Source organism: Chiloscyllium plagiosum, unplaced genomic scaffold (assembly GCF_037043375.1).
Source record: "Chiloscyllium plagiosum isolate Xiang-an unplaced genomic scaffold, Cpla_swu_hap1 HiC_scaffold_28, whole genome shotgun sequence".
In the NCBI taxonomy this organism is placed as follows: Eukaryota; Metazoa; Chordata; class Chondrichthyes; order Orectolobiformes; family Hemiscylliidae; genus Chiloscyllium; species Chiloscyllium plagiosum.
In genome coordinates this window covers 2,914,556-2,939,352 of record NW_028270166.1, presented here as the reverse complement: position 1 = coordinate 2,939,352, position 24,797 = coordinate 2,914,556, and the positions used below count along the sequence as shown (strand labels likewise).

Here is a 24,797-nt window from a genome sequence, read left to right as displayed (position 1 = left end):
ATGTATCTGCTGCCCTTGTCCTTCCGGATAGAAGTGCTTGTGGGTTTGGAAGGTGCTGTTGGGGATGTGATATAAGAGGGAATGAAATTCTCTCCTGTCTGTTTTAAAGATGTTAGCAACTGGTGATGGAAGTCTCGAGGTTGCACGAGAGAGTAGTTGTTTATTCTTTTATTATGAGCAGCTCGGTTGCCATGCCAACAGGAACTGTTATATTATGCCCAAGGGGCATTTCTAAAACCCAACTAAAGTTTCTCAGTTACATCATTGGGGCAGCTGCAGCAGGCTCTGCCCGGCACCGATCTGCTTTGACTCTGACCCTCCAGAAGAGATTAAGGTGCGTGACGGCTCACTTACCAAGGAATGCACTTAATCTCCAGAGCCCCCTCCCTCTGCTGCACCAAGCAAAGCCCATTAACCCCAGCACAGGCCTGTACTCATTGACCTGCACTGTCTCCTTTCCCCACCTCCCCCCCCCACCCACCCTATCACTGCAAAGGTTTAATTTTTATTTCCACATCCTTCTGAGGCCTCACTCCACCACCACCCCACACCTCCCCCACCTCTGTGACCCACTCTAGCCCCACAATGCTGCGAGATCAGTGCACCTTCCAACTCTGAGCATTGCTGAATGTAACAGTCCCACTGTTGGTGGCTGTGCCTTCTGCTGCCTGGGCCCCAAGCTCTGGAATTTCCTCCTTTATCCTCTCTGTCTCTGTCTCTCCCTGTTCCAAACACTTCTTGAAAAGCACCTCCTTTTGGCTAAATCTTTGACAATGTTTTTGGTCTTTTGTCCTTTATCTGCTGGTGTGGCTTAGCATCGAATTCTGTCTTAGAACATGCCTGAGAGGCATTTCCCAGTATTAAAGGCACTATCTAAATGTAAGATGTGATTGTTGGTTTGGTTGGAAGGATTTTGGTAAGTGCCTACTCTTGCTAGATCAATGTATTGCAGACAACGAGACAGAACCTCATCCTGCATCGCCACCGTCAAGACAAGGATTAGGACCTGGAACCCTGCCTGATTCAACTCGCTATGTCCCAATGAACATGCAGAGAGCTGCCAGCCCAAAAGGTGAAAGAAAGATTGTGCATTTCAATAGCACCTGTGACAACTGCAGGTCACTCCAAAGCACTTCACAGCCAACAAGTCACTTTTTCAAAAGTAGCAAATATTTTAACATAATTGTGGCAATCAATAAATGCACAGCAAGATCCCACAAGCAGATGCATGACAAAAATCTGATAATTGAACACAGAGACAAGTACAATGACAATATTTAACAGACTAGGTACATGGACAGGAAAGATACATGTCCAATGCAGGAAAATGGGACTAGTTCAGTTTGGGAAACCTGGTCAGCATGGATGCGTTGGGCCAAAGGGTCTGTTTCTGTGCTGCATGACTCTATAACTAAATGTTGGCCAAGTGACTGGAAACTCCTCCTGTTGTTCTTCTCCATCCAGCTGAAGGGGCAGATGAAACTTGTGTGTGACATCTCAACAGAAAGATGGCACTACCAGTTTGGCTTAAACCCAGAGACAGGGTGCTGTCCCCTGACAAGGCTGCTGACTGAATCTGGACCTCTTTGTCTTTGTGAACTAACAAAAATGTTAGAGGGAGGAGAGTTGATGCATTAAGCCTGGACCACGCTGCTCTGTGTCACACAAGTTGGGGCCAGTGTGCACTGACCACGGAGCAAAGTGGGCCTGAGGACTGAAGACCACATCGTGCTTTCCTTGTGAATTTAATGAGCTTGTTTCAAAATGAATGCCCCTTTCATTCTGCAACAATGCCATGTTCTGACTGTAGGGTTTGAAGCAGCTGCTGGCACGCTCAGACAGTGCAGCAGTAATTTGTAGTTATTATAAAAGGGCTGTGTTTCATTAGTTCCCAGTTGACAGCTATGAGGTAAGTTTAAAAGAAACCAGAATACCACAAAACATCACCAGGCCAGGCTATAAACTACCTGTGATCAGGAGGTCCAGGCCTGCCTTGTAAATGATTCTCTCAGTGAGACACTGCCTTCAGGCTTGAACATGCTGAGAGGGGTCTGGTTTGACAGCTTGCTTCTCATGGAGACTAACTGTAAATTACCAATGGATTCAGGGGACAGGCCTGTACAGGAGCAGCTTGACTTGTTTACCAAGATCTTCAGGCAATGATTAGAGAAGGTGGGGGTTAGTGGGATTGAGGAGATTATATAAACGTTCCTTTTGGTCAGCTTTAACGAGCTGCAGAGAGGCCCCACTCACAGGTATGTGCTCACTATCAGGAGCCCAGGAGGGCTGTGGGGGACAGGGGCTGTCATCCTGTCACTGGGTCAAAGGGCAGGGATTGGCAACGGACCAGAATCGGGAATTTCTTTACCAAAGGGAAATAGAGAAAAAAAATTGTCTAAGTTGAAAGTGATCACAGCCAACCAATGCCCCTTATATTTACTTTGTATTTAATCACAAGCAGACTTTTTTTCTTCAATAATTAGGTTTTTACATTTATTTGCAGCAATGAAGGGCATTTCTTGTTCACATTTCTAATGGTAACTGTCCATGTAAATCTGTCCCAATCTGATTAAACTCTGCAGCCAATGGAGGTGCCACTTGCTTGGGTAGTTATAAATTTTATAAATTTATAGATCCACAAGGACTTAAGCCCTGATTGTAATTAGCATGGTTATGGGATAACCCGCATTGTTTTTTTCAGGGGCCACAGTACAAACCCGACTTCACCTCAGCTGCATGAGGTCCACAGAATTTTAATTTCTGGCCTTGTGTTTGTTTGAAGTTAGTTGCCTGAAACCAGCAGCTGAGGGAAGGCAATTCTGAGGATGCGTTTGACATTTTTGAAACTCATCCACACCCAATGTTCAAGGTACAGTTTGCACAGATTCAGTGGTGCAGACTTTTCTAAATACGATGCCCCAAAGTGGTTTTTGACCAATGAAAGGTATGGTCTTTCTTTAACACTGGAGCCACAACAATCTCCTACAAACAGCAAAGTAATTAGCAACTAGGTCATTTGTTTTTAGTGGTGATGGTCGAAGAATGAAATACTGGCACAAGACACAATTCAAAAAAATTGAGATCTTTGTAGATTCACCGTAGAGGGAAGCAGCCTTGGTTTATCTGAAAAAAGGCACCTCCAACAGTCTCAGTGATAGATTTTAACTTTACACCATCTTAACTATGGGTAGAGTATTCAGTCACTGAGCAAAGGCCAAAAGCTTCCTGATGAAGGGCTTTTGCCTGAAACGTCGATTTTCCTGCTCCTCGGATGCTGCCTGACCTGCTGTGCTTTTCCAGCACCACTCTATTTAGACTCTCAGAAAAACCTAGCTATTTCTCCCATTTTTGGCGTCAGTCTCACAAAACTTGTATAAAGCTGAAGCATCTCTAGAAAACCAGCTAGCTGGAAAGAAAACTTTGCAAAATTCAACTAATGAAGAAAACACAACAGACCTCATCAATAATAGCACAGGAAGTGGATAAAGAAGGACCTTCAAATGAACCATCTCTAACTGCTTCAATAGTGACCTTCCTGCTACTTTACAATTCAGAACTGGGGTTATTTTCATTCCTTTTTTTCTTAAGATTTAACTATAATTTACCGTTTTTTTTAATATTAGGTTTAGCAGAGATGGATGTTCTAACCAATCTGTTCAAACAGGTTGTGATGTGTGTCTGGGATTTGAACCTGGACTTTCCAGCCCCAAATGTAGATATTTTCTAAACAACCTGTTCAGAGATGTTACTATGGCATCACTGGCATGGATGGGACTTGAACTTGGGCCTCCTAGCCCACAGGCAGGAATGCTACCACTGTACCACAAGAACCCCATGGACTGCAGTTATTAATTGATATCTTTAGAGTGAACTCCATTCACAATTCTTTCATCATGACACATCAACAGACAAACCTGAAATGACAACTGGTGAGTAGAGTTCCTGTTACTCCAGGAGCAGCTGATCATCATCCCTGAAGAAAACATACAGCAACATCCCCCTGACTTGCATCTGCACCATCAGGGGCCAAATGGCCTTCACTGAGACACCATGAACAGACCTAGACGTGAACTAGACCAACCACATCAATCTCAGTGAAATTTTATAAAATCATAAGGCAGCCTTCTAAAGGGTAGATTCATAAAGAATGTTTCTCCCAGCTGACAGGTCTCGAACCAGGCAACACAATCTCAGAGTAAGAGGAGGAAATGTTTCACTCAGTGGTGGCAAATTTTTAGAATTCTCTATCCCAGAGACTGTGGAAGATCAGTCATTAAATAAATTCAAGACTGATTGATAGATTTCTCATTCCTAATGACATCAAAGGAAATAGGAATATGGCATTGAGACAGATGGTAAGCTTGACTAGAATGGCAGAGCAGGCTTGAGGGGCTGAATGGCCTACCACATCAATGGGAACAGGATAGGAAGGAGACTGGGCAGAACCTCACCCGCTCTCCTTAATTCCTTCAACATCTCTAAAGTCAGGAATGCGATGGACACTCACCATTCACCCTGGCAACTGGAGCAACAACTCCAGAGCAAAGCAATTCATTAAAACTATAAAACCTGAAAACCAAGACATAGGGGCAGAAATAGGCCATTCAGCCCATCAAGTCTGGTCTGCCATTCAATATGATATTGGCTGAGTTGATACTCCTCCTCCACTTTCCTGTTTGTCTCCATAACCCTTAACCACCTTCCTGATTAAATCTTTGTCAATCTCCATCTCAAATTTACTCTATGACAGAACCTCAACAGGCCTCTGTTCTAAAGAATTTCACTTCGACTCCTCGAATGGAGTGGCACGGTGGCTCAGTGGTTTGCACTGCTGCCTCACAACGCCAGGGACCTGGGTTCGATTCCAGCCTCGGGCGACTGCCTGTGTGGAGTTTGCACATTCTCCCTGTGTCTGCGTGGGTTTCCTCCCACAGTCCAAAGATGTGTCGGTTATGTGAATTGGTCATGCTAAATTGCCATAGAGTTAGGTGCATCAGTCAGGGGAAATGGGTCTGGGTGGGTTTCTCTTCAGAAGGTCAGTGTGGACTGATTGGGCTGAAGGGCCTGTTTCCACATTGTAGGGATTCTAATCTTATCAATGGGCTTGATATGTACTGCTTCACAGCACACTAGGGATGCAATGTTCACACTACAGCAACTCACTGAGGTCACAGAAACAGCACTGCCCTCCCTTGGCTTGGAGAATAAATTATTTTCTTGTAAACAAGACTTTTTGGGTTATCATTCTTACATCCTCAGTCAGGTTTGAACACATACTTATCCACTGATTGGCTGAGCTTTCAACTTCATTACAGGTTGTCCCATCACACAGCTCACGAGCCAGAGGACTGGTTTCACTCACGTTGTAAAAACGGGTTGCTTCGAATGCTGGAGGAGCAAGAGCAGCACGTCATCATCCACACATCGATATGTATCACCCAAACAGACAGCGCACAGGAGCCAGCACAATACTGCACAGACTGAATCATTAACAACACAATGTGTCAGTGTCATCTCCCAAAGTTAGGAGTGTGATGCTGGAAAAGCACAGCTGGTCAGGCAGAATCGACGTTTCAGGCATAAGCCCTTCATCAGGAATTCCCGATGAAGGGCTTATGCCTGAAACGTGGACTCTCCTGCTCAGATGCTGCCTGCCCTGCTGTGCTTTTCCAGCACCACTCTCTCGACTCTGATCTCCAGCAGCTGCAGCCCTCACTGTCTCCTGATCTCCCAAAGTGCTCTTTATGACCCTCCCCACAGCAGCAGGTCCACCCAGTTCAAACTAGAAAATGTTATCACCTACCTAACCACCCCACCCCCTGCCCCAACTCCCCCATTAAAATTTCTAGGTCTCACTTCAGTATTTTGTGAAAGAAAAGATTCCCATTTATTGACTAGAATCTGTTCAGTTCTTTCTTGTTATTAACTCACGCTGATGAGCTGCTCCCTTTTCTTGCATTGACATGCCGTTTGTAATTTGTTAAACTCTGGGTCTGGATGTTCAAATTTGTCCAAATCGTAATATCACCAGGTTCCACACTTAAAAGCATCATTGCTAAGCTTCACCTGACTCTGCAGGTGTTAGGAGATTAAAATGCAGATCACTAGCTAAGATGTAAGACTATCAAGTCCCGTCCAGTGGATTGTGTATGTGACCTTGTGTAAGATTTAGGTAAAAACAATGACTGCAGATGCTGGAAACCAGATTCTGGATTACAGTGGTGCTGGAAGAGCATAGCGGTTCAGGCAGCATCCGAGGAGCAGTAAAATTGACGTTTCGGGCAAAAGCCCTTCATCAGGAATACAGCAAGATTTAGCTGAGTTCCTAGTTATCAGTTGCGTGTGAACTGTCAGCGAGATTGTGATTGAAGCAAAATGATTCCAGATATAACCTCTGCAGCAGAACAAATTGTTTAGTTTAGAAAATAAGACCTTTTTGATATAATTCCTAAGTTTTTGATCTTACGTACCTGCTCACACATTTCAGATCATTATATTAAGTAGATCTATTTTCTAGGAGAGAGAAATCTGAAGATCAGCGGATTCCAGATCATTTTTCCAGCACATTTTACGATGAAAAATTCCTAGAGAATGTGAGAAGGTTTGTGTCCTTGACTTTCCATGGCCAGGAAGGGGGTTTGCAGGGAGTCAGCAGCAACAGTTAGCTGCTGCATTGTGTCGGATTGTTTGCTGGATCATACACACGCAGTCCCAAATCCATTCCAATTACCAATATCACACTCACCAAGACACACTAAGTAAATGTTGCTCACTCTGTCTGGGTGCAGTCTTTGATCAGGTGGCTCATCACATCCCACACTGTTCATGCCCATCCTCCCTGTAACGCCCTCCCACAGTGAACACACCGCAAACACACTCTTCCTTAGCCAACTGGATGATACTCGGTTGCCAGTTGAACAACGTCTCCCTTTCCAAATAGTGATTTTTTTTAGCTAAACAAATATTGTATCACTAGGCAACAATTTAAACACTCCTTAGGATTTTCCTGCAGAATTGCTGGAAGTTGTGTCATGAAGATTAATTTTCAATTCGGGGAGACCCCTACCTACGGAGCCACCCTGCGTCCAAGCTGCTCGAACCTACCTGGCTCATAGTAGTCATACACCTTGACTGGGACTGGAGCGGTCTTCCCAATGATATACTCCCGGTACGCATCGAACATGACACAGGTCATACACTGGCTCGGGATCTGAACAGACAGGGGGAGACAATCAGGAGGTTCACATTCTCCCTCATTCAAAATTGAATGAATTAAAAAGCTTCCATTTCTAAACATCAATATCTCAGGCACTTTGTTAGTCCTTGGATAAGAAATATGACAGTTAACCAGCACACAGAAACTTCTATAAATTTGCAATTACAGCTACAGATAATGTACAGCTACTTACAGAATTAGAAGATTGCCCTAAAAGTAACATAGATAAAACACATTCTGGAAGTTTCGAATACAGATTGAGACCAAACACCAAAAAGGAGCACAAAGGGATTTGGAAGGAACGAGTGAAGGTTGAAGTGGGTGGCAAGCAGCGACACGATAACAGCCAGGTAATTTGACTCAGTGCTTTTTGTTATTGTTGCTGTGTGTAGCTCCTCCAGCCAGGAGACCTGCTCTCCTGGTACCACACTTGTCTGACCTGTACCACTCCCACACACCCACAACAGCGTAACTACAACCCCCCTGCTATCAATCATCCAGCTGTGTCCAGGTAAACACCTTTCTCTGCTGCCCCTCTGGTAGAGATCACTGAAACTTTCAGATCTGATCAAACAGCTGAAATATTGATGCTTTCTTTTCTAAACATTGGTTTTTGAGAGTTTTTTTTGTACTGCACTTTGAAGCATCTGTTCCATTGTCAGGTATTCCCCCACCTCTGGGCTAGAAGGTTAGAGCTCTAGTCCAGTGCCAGGTCTTGTTAGTCATGGAAAGTTCATGATGTGGTTCAAAACGGCAGAACATCATCGCAAGAACATTCCTCGAAAGAAAGAAATAAACTGTCTGGGAAGACACAAAATAATCATATGGTCTACATATAGATATTTTAGAATTTTGAAGGCCACAATTTCTTCCAAAGATGTTTCTTTATTGTCCAGGTTTCTGAGGCAGACAGGGAAGTGGGACGAATGTTACATCTTATGATTTTTTCCTTGTTACAAGCTCGAGTTTTCTTGTTGTTAACACATCCTTCACCGTCACAAAGTTACTGTCTCCATCCTTCCTCTGCACCTCACATGCCATCATCTGTTATTATTCCTAAATTGACAAATTCATTGACTTGTTTGAGTGCAATACCATCAACTTCAACCTTCACTCATTCCTTCTAACTTCCAGTGTGTGTCTTTTTGATCTCAATTCATATTCTAAACTCCCAGCTTGTATTTTACCTACAATATTTTCAGAGCCTCTTTGGATTCTTTCAGTAGCTCTCCATTGTCAGAATATTGCACATTTAAATAAATTACTGGAGAAACTCAGCAGGTCTGGCAGCATCTGTGGAGAAAAAGCAGAGTTAATGTTTTGAGTCTCTTCTTCAGGACTGAAAATGGACCCAAAACATTAACTCTGCTTTCTCTCCACAGATGCTGCCAGACCTGCTGAGTTTCTGTTTACGTTTCAGATTTCCAGCCTCTGCAATTCTTTGTTTTATTTTATTGGAAATGGATGTTCTGGTCTCTAATTTTTGCCCTTGGAAATATGTCTAAATTCTCTGAATACGTGTTCCATGCAGAGATTGAACAATTCTGGTGACGCCAGGCAGACTTGCCACTGCCCTCTCTTCACCGTGAGAGTGGAGCAAGAAATACAGACCAGGACTGCAATGATGCAAACACAGGCCAGGACTGCAATGATGCAAACAGAGACTAGGTCAACACTGAACAGGAGGTTATTTCAGTCACTGAAGGACAGGGGATGAAGAGATTTGGAATAAGGTCTGTTTTCCGTGATTAAATACTGCTTGTTTGTAAAGTAACACCAAACATCGTCTGGACTAGTTGAATGGTGTGTTGATTTTAACCCAACACATCCTGGAGAGATCAGTTAACTCAGCACATAGGGTCAGAGAGTCATACAGCATGGGCACAGACCAGACATCCCAATCGGACCTACTCCCATTTGCCGGCATTTGACTCATATCCCTCTGAACCCTTCCTATTCATATACCCATCCAGATGCCTTTTAAATATTGTAATTGTACCCATCTCCCCTTCCTCTGGCAGCTCATTCCATACACACACCACCCTTTACGTGAAAATCTTACCCCCTCAGGTTCCTTTTATATCTTTCCCCTCTCACCTTAAACCGATGTCCTCTAGTTTTTGGACTTCCCAACGCTAGGAAAAAGACTTTGTCTATTTACTCTATCCATGCCCCTCCATGACTTTATAAACCTCTATAAGGTCACCCCTCAGCCTCCGATGCTCCAGGGAATAAAGCCCCAGCCTATTCATCCTCTCCACATAATTCAAACCCTCCGCTTCCTGCAACATCCTTACAAATCTTTTCTACCCCCTCTCAAGTTTAACAACATCCTTCCTTTAGAGGGGGACCAGAATTGAACGCAGTATTCTAAAAGGGGCCTCACCAATGTCCTGTACAGCAGCAACATGATGTCCCAACTCCTATACTCAATGTTCTGACCAATGAAGGCAAGCGTGCCAAACGCCTTCCTTAGCACGCACTTTTAAGGAACTATGAACCTAAACCTCTAGGTCTCTTTGTTAGGTTCTTCCTAGCAACATGGTTATTTTATTTATTCTTTAGAAAATTTTTCTCTTACCTCATCAAAATAAAACAGAACTTTCCTTCCATCCACTTCATATCGTTTTAGTTCAATTTGTTTACCCAGGAGCAGCTATGAAGAGCAGAGAGTTTAGTTACATTTCTCTCATTTAGATATAAGTTCATAAGATATAGCAGCAGGAGGAGTCCATTCAACCCATCAAGACCTCTGTGCCATTCAGTGAGATCATGGCTGATCTAATAAACTTCAAAACAACTTTCCTGCCTTTTTCCCATTACCCTTGGTTTCCTCACTGTTTAAAAATCAGCCTTCAATGTATTTATTGACACAGTCGCATTAGTCTTCTTGGCAAAGATTCCACAGATTGCCTCTGAGAGAAGAAATTCCTTCCTCATCTGTCTTAAATGGGTGACCTTTTACCCAGAGATGACGCCCTCTGGTCCTGGACTCACCTACAAGGGGAGACAGAATCGAGAGTGTGATGCTGGAAAAGCACAGCAGGTCAGGCAGCATCCGAGGAGCAGGAAAATCGACATTTCAGGCAAAAGCCCTTCCTGATGAAAGGATTTTGCATCAATAAGTTTGCCTCTCAGTCTTGTAAACTCCAATGAGTACCGGCCCAATCTACTCAACCTCTCGTTAGGCAGTTCCCTCTCTACCTAGTATTAGCTTAGTGAGCCTCCAATGGCAGTCTGTCTTTCCTTAGATAAAGGGGCATAATGATCAAACTTTAATTTAGTGATGAATCTTAAAAATCTTTTGATCAAGTAGCTTACAAAACCAGTCAATAATACCAGTAAAAACAAGTTGTCATTGAGAGGTTACTCAAAAGGTATGGATTAAATGCTCACAGTGCCTTTGAGAAATCAGTCTCTCTCTCTCTCTCTCTCTCCCCCGGTGCTGCGGACTCTGCAGTATCTCCGCTGGACAAGTACGATAATATATTTATTATAAATTATGTTTTTGTTACATACGATGTATCTACTTATTATAAAGCTTACATAGGCAACTGCCATTTAAAGTGTGACACAAAGAGGTAAAAAATATTTAAACAGAAGAGTGCAGAAAAAATTAGAAGCAGAGTGAGTCAAATGATGATAACTTAAAAGTTTAAGACTCTTAATCTGAATGAAGACAGCATCTGTAATAAGGTAGATGAACTGGTGGCACTAATTGGAAGAAATGAACATGACTAATTGCTATTACAGAGACATAGTTAGAAGGTGATCAAGACTGGGAACTCAATATTTAAGTATATTCAGAGTTACATAAAAATAGACAAAAAGGAAACGGAGGTGGGGTAGCTTTGTTAATGAAGGATTGTTAGTGTGATAGGTGCAGTAGATCATGATGTGGTATCAATTGGAAATAAGGAATAGCAAGGGAAAGGAGGTCACCTGCAGGTCCCTGAACAGCTGCCTCACTCTCGGACAAAGTATAAATCGGAAAATAATGGAGGTGATTGAGAATGGTCATGAGTGACTTTAATCTGCATAATAACTGGACAAATCAACCAGGCAGGGGTAACATCAAAAATGAACTTGTAGATTGAATCAGGGATTGTTTCTTAGAGCAGTGCATTGCAGAACCCACCAAGAACAGGTTATTTTAGATCTAGTAACGTGTATGAGATGGGATTAATCAGAGGTGTTGTGGTTAAGAATCCTCTAGGGACTAGTGATCACAATATTTTTCAAATTCAGTTTGAGAGAGAGCAACTCCAGTCTCAAACCAGGGTCCACAACTTAAATAAAGGCAAACACAGAGGACAGAAGAAAAAGCAGCGTAAAGTGGACTGGGAAAGGAGATTGAGGAGAAGGTCAGTAGATAATCAGAAACTTTATTACACTCAGTAATATTTATTCTAGTCAAAAAGAAAGACTTGATAAGAAAAATGCTCCATCCAGTGATTAACAGAAATAGTCAAGGCGATCATTCAACCAAAAACTATGGCACACAAAGTTGCAAAAACAAGTGGGAGACCAGAGGATTGGGTATTTTTGGTTTAGGAACCAGCAGTCAATTACTAAAAATAAATAAAAAAGGAAGGAGATTGATTATGAAAGTAAATTGGCAAGAAATATGAAAAAAATAGGGAGAGCTTTGATGTATATACAAGACAGTCACTAAAGTAAGGGTGGAACCCTTGAGGATAGGACTGGGAAATTAATAACTGGGAGCTGATAAACCGCAGGGTAAGCCACCACCAACCATTAGTCTCTAATGAGATAACAACGTTCTGGGACTATGGAGACTTCTATAAACCTTGCTAGAGAGAGGATCATCGGAGTTAGACAGTACACTCACACTTTCAGGAAGGTTATCCAGAGGCTAAACATCTACTTTCATGCTCAAAATAACAGAGTCTCACAGCACAGGAGGACATTTGACCCATCGATTTTGTACTGGTTCTTTGAAGCAGCTCTTCAATTAGACCCACTTCCTGCTCTTTCTCCCATTCCGATCTTTATCAAATTTTCTTGCAAATTATTACTGACTTCGCTTCCCCGGCTCTTTCAGACAGTATGCTTCTAATCACAACAACTCATGGTTAAAAAAAACCTACTTCACCCTCTGGTTCATTTCCTATTATCTTAAATCTGTCTTCTCCAGGTAACAGACCCTCCTGCCTGGGGAAACAGCATCTGGTGGTTTTGAACATCTCAACTAAATCTCCATTTAACTTTTTCTGCTCTGCTTGAGAATAATTCCAGCTTTTACAATCACTATACGTAATTGTTTCGGATAACATTTTGGTAAGATCTTCTCTAACCTCTCCTCAACTCCATCATCCTGAAGTTGGAGCCTAGAACAAAACACAATACTGTAGAAGGGCATAATCAGTAAGTTATAAAAGATTTAGCCTCGAATTGGCAGAGGGTGACTCACATCACAGATATCGAACTGATCTTGGGCACTGTCCTCTCAGTATATCTCAATATATCTCAGTATGAACAGAACCTCAAACTAACAGGTAACTGGTTCAGTCTTTGTGATTGGGGCCATGCTTCAACACAGAACCCCAGTCTGCCAGAAATGTTTCAAGTTATGTCCAACGATAACAGTGACCCGGGGTCTCTGCTGAATGATCTTTATTTTAATGGAGGTGGGGTCTTTAATGGGATTCCCCGGTGTCAGCTGTAGTCGCTTAAGTATGAGACCCTGTTTATGTCTATGTTTCCCTCATGCTCTGACTGGACAGTGACAGGGCAACCTCTTTAACCTGAACTGGGCAGGAGCAACTGGGGAATCACAAACGACACACACAGAGTAACAAGGCAAGGTCTGTCTGTGTGAGTCAGAGAGTCCAGATTTTGCCTCTTGTAATTTCATCACAAGAATTATTATCTAGTCTCTGAAGAAACTTCATAAAACACTGACTGGTACAAACATTCCATCTAATAAAGCCCCATGATAAATGCACGCAACTTAAACTTTCTTCTGAGGCAAGTAAAGAGCCCCTTTTAATTTGGTGTTGGGGTTTTACAGGCCCCTAAACCTGTAGATAATATTTCATGGATGGAAGGGCAGTCACTCACCACAGACAGACAGTTTACGATCTTTTCTTGTAACTCTGGCGCCATGGAGAATGGTGCTCCCCAGTGAGAGCTGCATTTCACAGGCTGATGTGATGAACAGCTCCAACCGTCTCCACAGCCACAGCTGGGAACAGCATGAGCAGACTGTGCCATCCCCATGTGCTCTGCTTCCCCACTTCACAAAACACCAACAGGGCACACCGTCTCCAATCAGTCCGTGGAAAACTACTCTGGAAGCGTAGCAGCAGGACGTCCAGGCCAGGGTGAGGGGGTATATCCCTGGAGTGTCCAAGGTCAGTGTCACACAGGACAGAAGAGACCCTTCAGCACATTGAGTCTGTGCTGACCAACCCACACTCGTCCCACATTCCAGCACTTAGTCCATAATCTTGAATGTTACAATGGCCCAAGCTTATCCACCTTTATTTCTTAAAAAGGTTGTGAGGGTTCCTGCTTCAACTCCTCTCCTAGGCAGTGCATTCCAGATTTCCACCATTCTCTGGGCGAAAAAAGATTTACCTCAAGCTATTCATCTTCAAATTATGCCCCTCATTAGTGACCCTTCAACGAAGGGTGATAGAATCAGCTGTTTCCTGTCCATGCCAGTCAAACACACCTCTCGCAGCTCCCCAGCTTAGTCTACTCTGCTCTGAAGAAATCAGCCTGAGCCTATCCAGCTTCTCTTCATCGCTGAAATGCTCCATCCACATCCTGGTGAATCGCCTCTGCACCCCATCCAGTGCAATCACATCCTTCCTATCTCATGGTGACCAAAACTGCACACAGTACTCCAGCCGCAGCCAACCCAAAGTTCTGTACAGTGCCAACATCACCTCCCTGCTCTTATAATCTATGCCACGAGTGATAAAGGCAAGTGTCCTATACGCCTTCTGGTCTAACCGATTGCCTTGCCCTGCCAGGGTCAGGGAACTCTGGGCAAACAGCCCAAGATCCCTCTGTTCCTCTTCCAAGTGTCCTATCATTCACTGACAACTCATTTATCTTGTTCCTAACACTTACCTGGGTTAAATTTCATCTGCCACTGATTTGCCAATCTGACCCACTTGCCTATATGTTCTTGGAATGAGGCTTGTGAACTGAGGGGGTGAGGGGTGGGGCTGGGGGAAGGTAACTGAGAGTGTGATAGGTAAATGAAGCTGAGGGGTAATGGTGATAGGTCGGAGAGGAGGGTGGAGTGGATAGATGGGAAGGAAGATGGACAGGTCGGGCAGGTCATAAGGGTGGGGCCAAGTTGGAGGTTTAGATCTGGGATAAGGTGGGGGATGGGGAAATGAGGAAACTGGGGAAATCCACATTGATGCCCTGGGGTTGGAGGGTTCTGAGGAGGAAGATGAGGCATTCTCATCTTCCAGGCGGCGGGTGGTTAGGGAGTGGCAATGGAGGCGGCCCAGCACCTGCATGTCCTCAGCGGAGTGAGAGGGAGAGTTGAAGTGTTCAGTCACGGAACAGTGGGGTTGGTTAGTGCGGGTATCCCAGAGATGTTCTCTGAAGCGCTCTGCAAGTAGGCATCCTGTCTCCCTTTCAGAGATGCTTCGGAGAACATCTCTGGGACACCCGCACCAACCAACCCCACCGCCCCGTGACCAAACACTTCAACTTCCCCATCCCACTCCACTGAGGACATGCAACATCCTGGGCCTTCTCCATCGCCACACCCTAACCACCCGATCCCTGGAGGAAGAACATCTCATCCTCCGCCTTGGGACCCTCCAACCAAATAGGATCAATGTTGACTTCACCAGTTTCATCATTTCCCCCCCCCCCCCCCCCCCACCTTATCCCAGTTCCAACCCTCCAACTCGGCACTGCCCTCATGACCTGTCCTACCTGTTCATCTTCCTTCCCACCTATCCGCTCCACCCTCCTCTCTGACCTATCACCTTTACCCCCACCCCCATCTACCTATCGCACTCTCAGCTACCTTGCTCCCAGCACCACCCCCCCCCCACCCCATTTATCTCTCCACCCCCTCGGCTCACAGCCTCATTCCTGAAGAAGGGCTTATGTCCGAAACGTTTGTGTTCCTGCTCCTCGGATGCAGCCTGATCGGCTGTGCTTTTCCAGCACCACACTCTCAACTCTGATCTCCAGCATCTGCAGACCTTACTGTCTCCTATATTTTCCTGTAACCTAAGATCATCGTCATCATTACTAATCACCGGGCAAATCTTTATGTAATCTGAAAACTTACTTATCAACCCTCCACATTCTAATCTATATCGTTTACTATACATCACCAACAATAAGGGACCCAGCAAGGATCCCTATGGTACACCACTGGGGCTGGCATGGGAGGTTTCCCAGGGTTTGTGGAGGTTATGGGGGCGCGGGGTGGGGAAGAAGTTTTGGGAGCTTCAGATCTCCCAGTTGTTTAAATTATCATATGGATCCATTCCAGGAAAAATTATACAAATGGATGAGGGAGAAAGAATGAGAACATTGGGCTGACAGTGAGATAAAAGGAGGGTGGGAGAAGGATCATGTGGAGCAGGAATATCAGCATGGAGCAGATGGGCTGAATGGCTGGAAGTATCAGGATTGTTAAAGGTTTTGATCAGGGCAGTAACAGCCAATTGGAGCTGGAATTAAAACTGGACTTATACCTCAGATAAGGCCATTAAAAACCACCTTCAATTCAAACACTCCTTCAACAAGATCTTTGGCGACTGAGAAAGTCCCATGTTTCACAGCATCTGACAGGCTGAATAATTCAAATAATTCACTGCCTGCCTGTGGAATTTAACCTTTAACCCCATCAGTGACCCACTGTGCTGATCCCAGAGCTTTGCTGAACTCTCCAGTCTTTTCAAGTTCCCTTCACTTGGATGCAGGAAGATTCCGGTTTTTAAATATTTTCCTCCTTTTTCTGAAAGGCTGAGCAATGTCAGCCACTGCCGACGGTTACAGTAAGCACCAGGTTAATAACATGAGCGATATTCCCTGTTAACTCTGATCATCCTCTCATCAACCGTCCTGTCAGAGGAGGGTGAACTATACCACAGAAACACATCTACTGACAAACATTAAACAGACAGACAAAGCCATGACGCCAATGCTTTCCACATCTTTTTCTATGACACTATTCCTGAGTTGGAAAATTATGAGCCTCTGCCCTTTGTGTGAACGGAGAGTGCGGGTGGGAAGGGGAAGCTTTTGGAGGAGATGGTAAGAGAGCGAAGGGGACAGAGGGCAGGGCTCTGCAGTGCCCACAGCTGGAGACAGTGAGGACTGCAGATGATGGGGATCAGAGTTGAGAGAGTCTTGCTGGAAAAGCACAGCAGGTCAGGCAGCATCCAAGGAGCAGGAAAATCGACGTTTCGGGCTGGAGCCTTTCACCAGGAATGGTGGCAGAGAGCCTCTGGGGGTGGAGAGATAAATGCCTACAGCTAGCCCAGTGCTCATCACCCAAAAATATCAGCTCAGGCACCTCGGGACTCCTGCCCCCACTTTGGGAACATCTGGGCTGGGATAACAAACTCAGGCAGGCACCCAAACTCATGTCCCAATCTTAACCTGGGGCCAAACATTGCTGCATCACCAGCCAGCGCTGAGGGAGTGCCGCACTGTCGGAGGGTCAGTGCTGAGGGAGTGCTGCACTGTCGGAGGGTCAGCGCTGAGGGAGGGCTGCACTGTCAGAGGGTCAGCGCTGAGGGAGTGCCGCACTGTCGGAGGGTCAGCGCTGAGGGAGGGCTGCACTGTCAGAGGGTCAGCGCTGAGGGAGCGCCGCACTGTCGGAGGGTCAGTGCTGAGGGAGTGCTGCACTGTCGGAGGGTCAGCGCTGAGGGAGGGCTGCACTGTCAGAGGGTCAGCGCTGAGGGAGTGCCGCACTGTCAGAGGGTCAGCGCTGAGGGAGTGCCACACTGTCAGAGGGTCAGCGCTGAGGGAGTGCCGTACTGTCACAGGGTCAGCACTGAGGGAGAGCCACACTGTCACAGGGCCGCACTGTCAGAGGATCAGCGCTGAGGGAATGCCACACTGTGGGAGGGTCAGCGTTGAGGGAGTGCCGCACCGTCGGAGGATCTGCGCTGAGGGAGTGCCGCACTGTCAGAGGATCTGCGCTGAGGGAGTGCCGCACTGTCAGAGGGTCAGTGCTGAGGGAGTGCCGCACTGTCGGAGGGTCAGCGCTGAGGGAGTGCTGCACTGTCTGAGCGTCAGCACTGAGGGAGTGCCGCACTGTCAGAGGGTCAGTGTTGAGGGAGTGCCGCACTGTCGGAGGGTCAGCGCTGAGGGATTGCTGCACTGTCCGAGCGTCAGCACTGAGGGAGTGCCGCACTGTCAGAGGGTCAGAGCTGAGGGAGTGCCGTACTGTCAGAGGGTCAGCGCTGAGGGAGGCCCGCACTGTCACAGGGCCACACTGTCAGAGGGTCAGCGCTGAGGGAATGCTGCACCATCGGAGGGTCAGTGCTGAGGGAATGCCGCACTGTGGGAGGGTCAGCGTTGAGGGAGTGCCGCACTGTCAGAGGGTCAGTGCTGAGGGAGTGCAGCACTGTCGGAGGGTCAGCGCTGAGGGAGTGCCGCACTGTCGGAGGGTCAGCACTGAGGGAGTGCCGCACTGTCGGAGGGTCAGCACTGAGGGAGTGCCGCACTGTTGGAGGGTCAGCACTGAGGGAGTGCCGCACTGTCAGAGGGTCAGCGCTGAGGGAGCACCACACTGTCGGAGGGTCAGTGCTGAGGGAGCACCACACTATCGGAGGATCAGTGTTGAGGGAGTGCCGCACTGTCGGAGGATCAGTGTTGATGGAGTGCCTCACAGTCAGGGGGTCAACGCTGAGGGAGTGCCGCACTGTCGGAGGGTCAGCACTGAGGAAGTGCCGCACTGTCGGACGGTCAGCACTGAGGGAGTGCCGCACTGTCGGAGGGTCAGCACTGAGGGAGTGCCGCACTGTCGGAGGGTCAGCACTGAGGGAGTGCCGCACTGTCGGAGGGTCAGCACTGAGGGAGTGCCGCACTATCTTTCCGTGGTTTCCCTGCGGCTGCACTGTTCCCTCCAATGGGTGTTAAGGATCAGACAGCTCTTCTGATATCCCGAACCAACAATCCTCACTGAACCATCACAACACCCCCAGGTACTACACATTATATTGTGGGATGGCTGCTCCTCCTTATAGAATGCTATTCAACTGTGGTGAGTCTCACACTTGTGCCCACCTCTGCCTTGACACCCCCACCCTTCTCTTTTTAATCTCACAGTTGTCACTGAAGTTTGTTCAGGAAAGAGGACCAGGACAGATCAGCCCGAACTGAAAGTTAAAGTTCTGCATCCAAATACAATCCTAGCTCCCTCCCCCAACTCCACGGGGTGTCAACACGGCAGCTAACTCTACCCAGAACAGCTCAGAGACAGGGCTTGTGCTGCCAGATTAACAGCAGCATTAATCTAGGGGAAGGGGGTGGGGAGTAGAAAGGTCACTCAGGGATCAAGGGACAAAATGTTAAACCTGCCACTCAGGAAATGCTAATGCATCAGGAACACAAGATGCAGTCAATTTCAGAGAGTGCTGTAACCAGCGAGGCGGGGCAGATACTGACAAACACAAAACCAGCAGCTCCCACCCCCAACCTGTCATCCTCTGCTGAACAAGGCTCAAGTGAGACCCTCTCTCTCTGGGAGGCAGAGCCATATGGACAAAATACTCATAGCAAACATTCTGAGCGAGAGAGTCTCTGCTGAAATTAACTCCAGATGTTGCAGAGATTGAGCTCCCAATAAACAGCTGTAAACTGCAGTTACACAGACACAGCCCAGCCCCTGATCCTCAATGCAGCATTTCAGCACATCATGCTATACTCACAGGCATCACTCATCTCATAACCCTGCCCAATGAAATGTATCTGTCCTCATCCCACAGCCAGTGACCAACTTCAAAACTACACAGCAATAATACACATTGGTCCCTTCAGCAGGAACCAAGTAGAAATGGTTTCAATTAACCATCTCAGAAAGATAGTCACCAAGAATGAGAATAAGGAGACAGGATCAGAGGAAAACAGATAGAATCAGTAATAGACAGACTGAGAGGGAGCAAAACAGAGAAAGAAAGTGGGAGAGAGAAAGTGCTGGGGAAAGAGAGAAAGAATGTGTGTGAGAGAGTGAAAGAATAAGAGTGAGAGATGAGAAGTGACTCGTTACTTCTGCAGTGATGAAGTGAATTGATATGTTTAAAACAAAACAAGGTGATTATGAATCAGAAAATAACAGAAGGAAATTGCGAAAGAAATGAGATATGTAACAACTACATTTCTATATCACCTCTGATGTAGTAAAAAATTCCATGGTGTTTCACAGCATTGACTGTCAAACATATCTTGACCTGGAAATGTACGATGCGATATTCAACAAACAATGAAAAGAGCAGGTCCTAAGGAGCATCTTAAACCAAGGGAGTGAGGTGGATGGGGAGGGGAGAGAGAGAGCACACCACAGGCCCAAGGGACTGATGTGCAACCATCAATAAGGGATCCAATCAGATCCAGAATGTTCTCAGACAACAACTCACCAAAACGAAGGACCCTATACCCAGCATGAGCAAATCTAACGTAGTGTACAAAATCCCATGCAAGGACTGCACAAAACACTATATAGGACAAACAGGAAGACAGCTAACGATCCGCATCCACGAACATCAACTAGCCATGAAACGACACGACCAGCTATCCCTAGTAGCCACACACGCAGACGACAAGCAACATGAATTTGACTGGGACAACACTACCATTATAGGGCAAGGGAAACAAAGAACAGCCAGGGAATTCCTAGAAGCTTGGCACTCATCCACAAACTCCATCAACAAACACATCGACCTGGACCCAATATACCAGCCACTACAGCGGACAGCTGAAACTGACAACTGGAAGCGGCAGGGACAGGCCACTATAAATGCCGGAGGAAACACCACAGAAGCGCTTCGCAGGAGGCTTCCAAGCACTGAGGATGTCACCTAGATAGGGGACGAAACGTTTGCAACAAAAACTTCCAGCTTGGCGAACAGAACCACAGTAATAAGCACCCAAGCTACAAATCTTCTCACAAACTTTGAGGATGAGGGTATGTAGATACTGTGAGGATTGAGGGGCTGGAGGAAATGAGAGAAGTGTAGGGTGGGGCAAGTCAAAGGGGGTATGGGAAAAAAGGATGACCATGTTTGGGCTGAGCGTGGATACAGGCCAGTGAGGTAAGAGGGGAACAGGAGTCAATAGGATTTGGGATATGGGAAGCAGAATTGAAGATGGCCTCAAATGTGTAGGAGACAGATCAACTGACTCTAAAGGGGATATAGTGGAATAGTCAGGTTGAAAGGTAATGAGATGTGAAGCAGACTCAGTAGCTGAGGAGTGGGTGTGCATTGTTACAGAACAGGGAGCAGATGGTCTCAGCAACACACCTCAGGGTCAAATACCACACCAAAGGAACTGGGACAAGAGTCAAAAGGTGGGATATGCTGCTTTATTCTTACAGGGATAAAGCAGCATATCCCATTGTGTCTTATAGTAAAGACACAATGGACCAAATAGTCTTTTTCCAGTGTTGGAGACATTCAATAATTCTCTGATACAGTAATCCGCTCCTAACATTATTGTAGTCATACTCCTAAGACCATACACAAGGCTCAGTTCAAACAGGAACAGAATTAATGATTAATACTATACAAACCTCTGTGTGAAATGTACAGCTCGAATGGAGGTTTACTCTGAGTCTGATTGCCAGGGACTGGGGAGCTCCTACCTGTTCAAGACTCTCAATATCTGCTCGGAACCCAGACAGCAGAGCGACCTCAAGGACTGCCATGTTTGAAGATCCAGAATGCAACCATCTGTAGAAGAAACATTGCCACAGCACGGGGTTAGATATAGGGTAAAGCTCCCTCTGCACCATCCCCATCAAACACTCCCAGGGACAGCACGGGGTTAGACACAGAATAAAGCTCTCTCTACACTGTCCCCATCAAATACTCCCAGGGACAGCACCGAGTTAGATATAGAGTAAAGTTCTCTCTACACTGTCCCCATCAAACACTCCCAGGGACAGGGACAGCATGCGGTTAGGTATAGAGTAAAACTCTCTCTACACCAACTCCATCAAACACTCCCAGGGACAGCACAGGGTTGGAGAAACGCTGTAAAAGGTTGTGACAGTGAGAACTACAGAATCTGAGTGTACACCTTCGTGTGGGGCAGGGCCTTGAAATGACTGATAAATCAATGGGAACTGGGCCATTTTGAAAGAGAGAGATGGACTGGAGGTGACTGACAGGGAAGCAGTGAGTCTGTGACAAGCCGGCTGTGTTCTGGGGAGTTTCATACCTGGCACATGCCTCCACTGTGACCTTATACTCCTGGTGATCTTGGTGCGAGGCTGGATCATCATCATGGTCCAGTGCACGCTTTCTCTGGGATCGTGCAGAGCGGTTCTCGTTCCTGGACACTGGCCTGGCATGGTGCTGGTGCTGGTCACGCTCTGGCTCCTTTAAGTTGACTGAGAGCTGGAATGCTGGCTTCGCTACTGGGTCAGGAACATTGTACGTCACGTCGATCTGCAACCAGTCAACTAAGATTACAGGGAGCATGGGGCAGGAACCCCCATTCCCGCTTTGTCTCCGCACTCTCACAGCCCCCTCTCCACTGGCCTGGTCAAGTCCTCCCCAACAGCCTCAATGCTTGCTGTATCTGCATACTAACGGTTTGGTACTTGCATACTAGAAGACCTTCTGCACCTCAGAATTTCAATTGTTCTCTGGTGAAATAATAATCAGCTTTAACTCTTCCTTCCAAAGTTGAAAGGCTTTGTTATTTTCCCAAATTATAACCCATCAACAAGACGTTTGCTCATCGACTCACTCAGCCCATCTGTCTGCAAACTATTTCTGTGATCTTCACAATGTACTTTCCCAACTATCTCGGTGTCATCTACAAACGTAGCCATCGTGCTTTCATTCCCCTCATGTAAGTCACTGAGTATATTATAAAATGTTGAGGCATTTGCATGACTCCACACATCACAGCTTTTCAATCAGAAACACAGGCTCTCCGTGCACCCTCTGTTTTCATACAGCCAATCTTCTAACCACACTCTCTTAGTCAGTTCAGCAAGGACTTGGAATTATCTCAATAACCTTTTGATGTGAGACCTTATCATGTGACTTATAGAGTCATAGAGGTGTACAGCATGAAACAGACCCTTCGGTCCAACCGTCCAGATATCCCAACCCAATCTAGTCCCACCTGCCAGCACCCAGCCCATATCCCTCCAAACCCTTCCTATTCATATGCCCATCCAGATGCCTCTTAAATGTTGCAATTGTACCAGCCTCCACCACTTCCTCTGGCAGCTCATTCCATACACATACCACCCTGTGTGTGAAAAAGTTGCCCTGTAGGTCTCTTTTATATCTTTCCCCTCTCACCATAAACCTATGCCCTCTAGTTCTGGACTCCCCCACCCCAGGGAAAAGACCTTGTCTATTTATCCTATCCATGCCCCTCATGATTTTATAAACCTCTATAAGGTCACCCCTCAGCCTCCGCTCCAGGGAAAACAGCTCAGCCTGTTCAACCTCTCCCTATATCTCAAATCCTCCAACCCTGGCAACATCCTTGTAAATCTTTTCTGAACCCTTTCAAGTTTCACAACATTTTTCCGATAGGAAGGAGACCAGAAATGCATGCAATATTCCAAGTGGCCTAACCAATGTCCTGTCCAGCCGCAACATGACCTCCCAACTCCTGTACTCAATACTCTGACCAATAAACGAAAGCATACCAAACGCTTTCTTCACTATCCTATCTACCTGCGACTCCACTTTCAAGGAGCAATGAACCTGTACTCCAAGGTCTCTTTGTTCAGCAACACTCCCTAGGACCTTACCATTAAGTGTATAAGTCCTGCTAAGATTTGCTTTCCCAAAATGCAGCACCTCACATTTATCTGAATTAAACTCCATCTGTGACTTCTGGAAATCCAAGTACAGTTCAGCTCCTCTCTGCCCAGAGCATGGATAATCCAACAAACGAATTCCAACAAACATAACTTCCATTTGATGAAACCATGCTGACCATTCCACCAGGGGATCAACTGGATGGATCAAAAAGCAACCAGGTCGGCAGGAAGGACAGAGTGGCCTCTCTCAGAGAAATGCAATCACTTTTTACCCAATACTAAGGGGATCAAATTTTCCGACACGGCTCATTAACCAGTGATTTCAATTCAGTGGTGTTACCTGCATTAAGCAGCAGCCTTCCCCCCTTGCACTGACAAACAGGCCTGTTGGGACACTCGGGATCTGGAAAAACAGGAAACAGACACAAAAATATCAGAAGGCCTTCACCGTGACATCACTGCAACAACTGAGGCAGCTCAATAAATCCAGCAGCAAGGACAGCTTCCCCCTCTTACTGACCACTGCCTGGGAAAGACCCAGAAACAATGTGAGAAAGGAACATTTACGTGCAGCAACTGGTTTGGGACAGCACTTGCTGAGAGTGAGAGAGAGGAAGGTGCAATTAATACACTCATAATGAAGGGTTATAAAGAGACGGCAAGGAAACGGAGTTCAGTCAGCCTCTCACTCAGAGAGGTTTCACAGACACGGTGGGATAATTCCCCCAAATTCCGTGGGGACTGTGGCCCAGAGAGTGAGGATAGAGACTGGGGCTGACGTGAACCAGCAAACAGGAGGCAGGAAGTGCTAAAGGTGGGGTTGGGAGCGGTGGTGGGACTGGGGGGCGTGGAGGTGGTAGTGGGGGTGCTGGAGTAGGGTTGGGGGTGGTGAGGGTGGGGGTGATGGAGGTGGCAGTGGGGGGGTGATGGAGGTGGTAGTGGGGGGTGTGGAGGTGGTAGTGGGGGGGTGATGGAGGTGGTAGTGGGGGTGATGGAGGTGGTAGTGGGGGCTGATGGAGGTGGTAGTGGGGGTGTGTGGAGGTGCAGGAGTGGGGTTGGGGGTGGTGAGGGTGGGGGTGTGGAGGTGGTGGTGGGGGGTGATGGAGGTGGTAGTGGGGGGTGTGGAGGTGCTGGAGTGGGGTTGGGGGTGGTGAGGGTGGGGGGTGATGGAGGCTGTAGTGGGGGTAATGGAGGTGGTAGTGGAGGGTGGTGGAGGTGCTGGAGTGGGGTTGGGGGTGGTGAGGGTTGGAGTGATGGAGGTGGTAGTGGAGGGGTGTCGAGGTGGTAGTGGGGGGGTATGGAGGTGCTGGAGTTGGGTTGGGGGTAGCGAGGGTGGGGGGTGATGGAGTTGGTAGTGGGGGGTGATGGAGGTGGTAGTGGGGGGGGTGTGGAGGTGGTAGTGCTGGGGTGTGGAGGTGGTAGTGGGGAAGATGGAGGTGGTAGTGGGGGGTTGTGGAGGTGCTGGGGTGGGATTGGGGGTGGCGAGGGTGGGGGGTGATGAAGGTGGCAGTGGGGGGTGATGGAGGTGGTAGTGGGGGGGTGTAGAGGCGCTAGAGTGGAGTTGGGGGTGGTGAGGGAGGGGGTGTGGAGGTGGTAGTGGGG

The 24,797-nt window shown here is 46.8% G+C and overlaps 1 protein-coding gene across 1 annotated transcript in view; it reads right to left on the bottom strand.

Moving 5' to 3' along the window:
* cpamd8 (C3 and PZP like alpha-2-macroglobulin domain containing 8) overlaps positions 1-24,797 on the bottom strand; it is a 507,250-nt gene that overhangs the window by 15,544 nt on the left and 466,909 nt on the right. Inside the window, 6 exon segments of the mRNA XM_087975878.1 lie at positions 5,278-5,388; positions 7,105-7,210; positions 9,798-9,872; positions 21,045-21,132; positions 21,623-21,852; positions 23,536-23,598. Of these exon segments, the coding sequence (XP_087832004.1) occupies positions 5,278-5,388; positions 7,105-7,210; positions 9,798-9,872; positions 21,045-21,132; positions 21,623-21,852; positions 23,536-23,598 (673 nt within the window).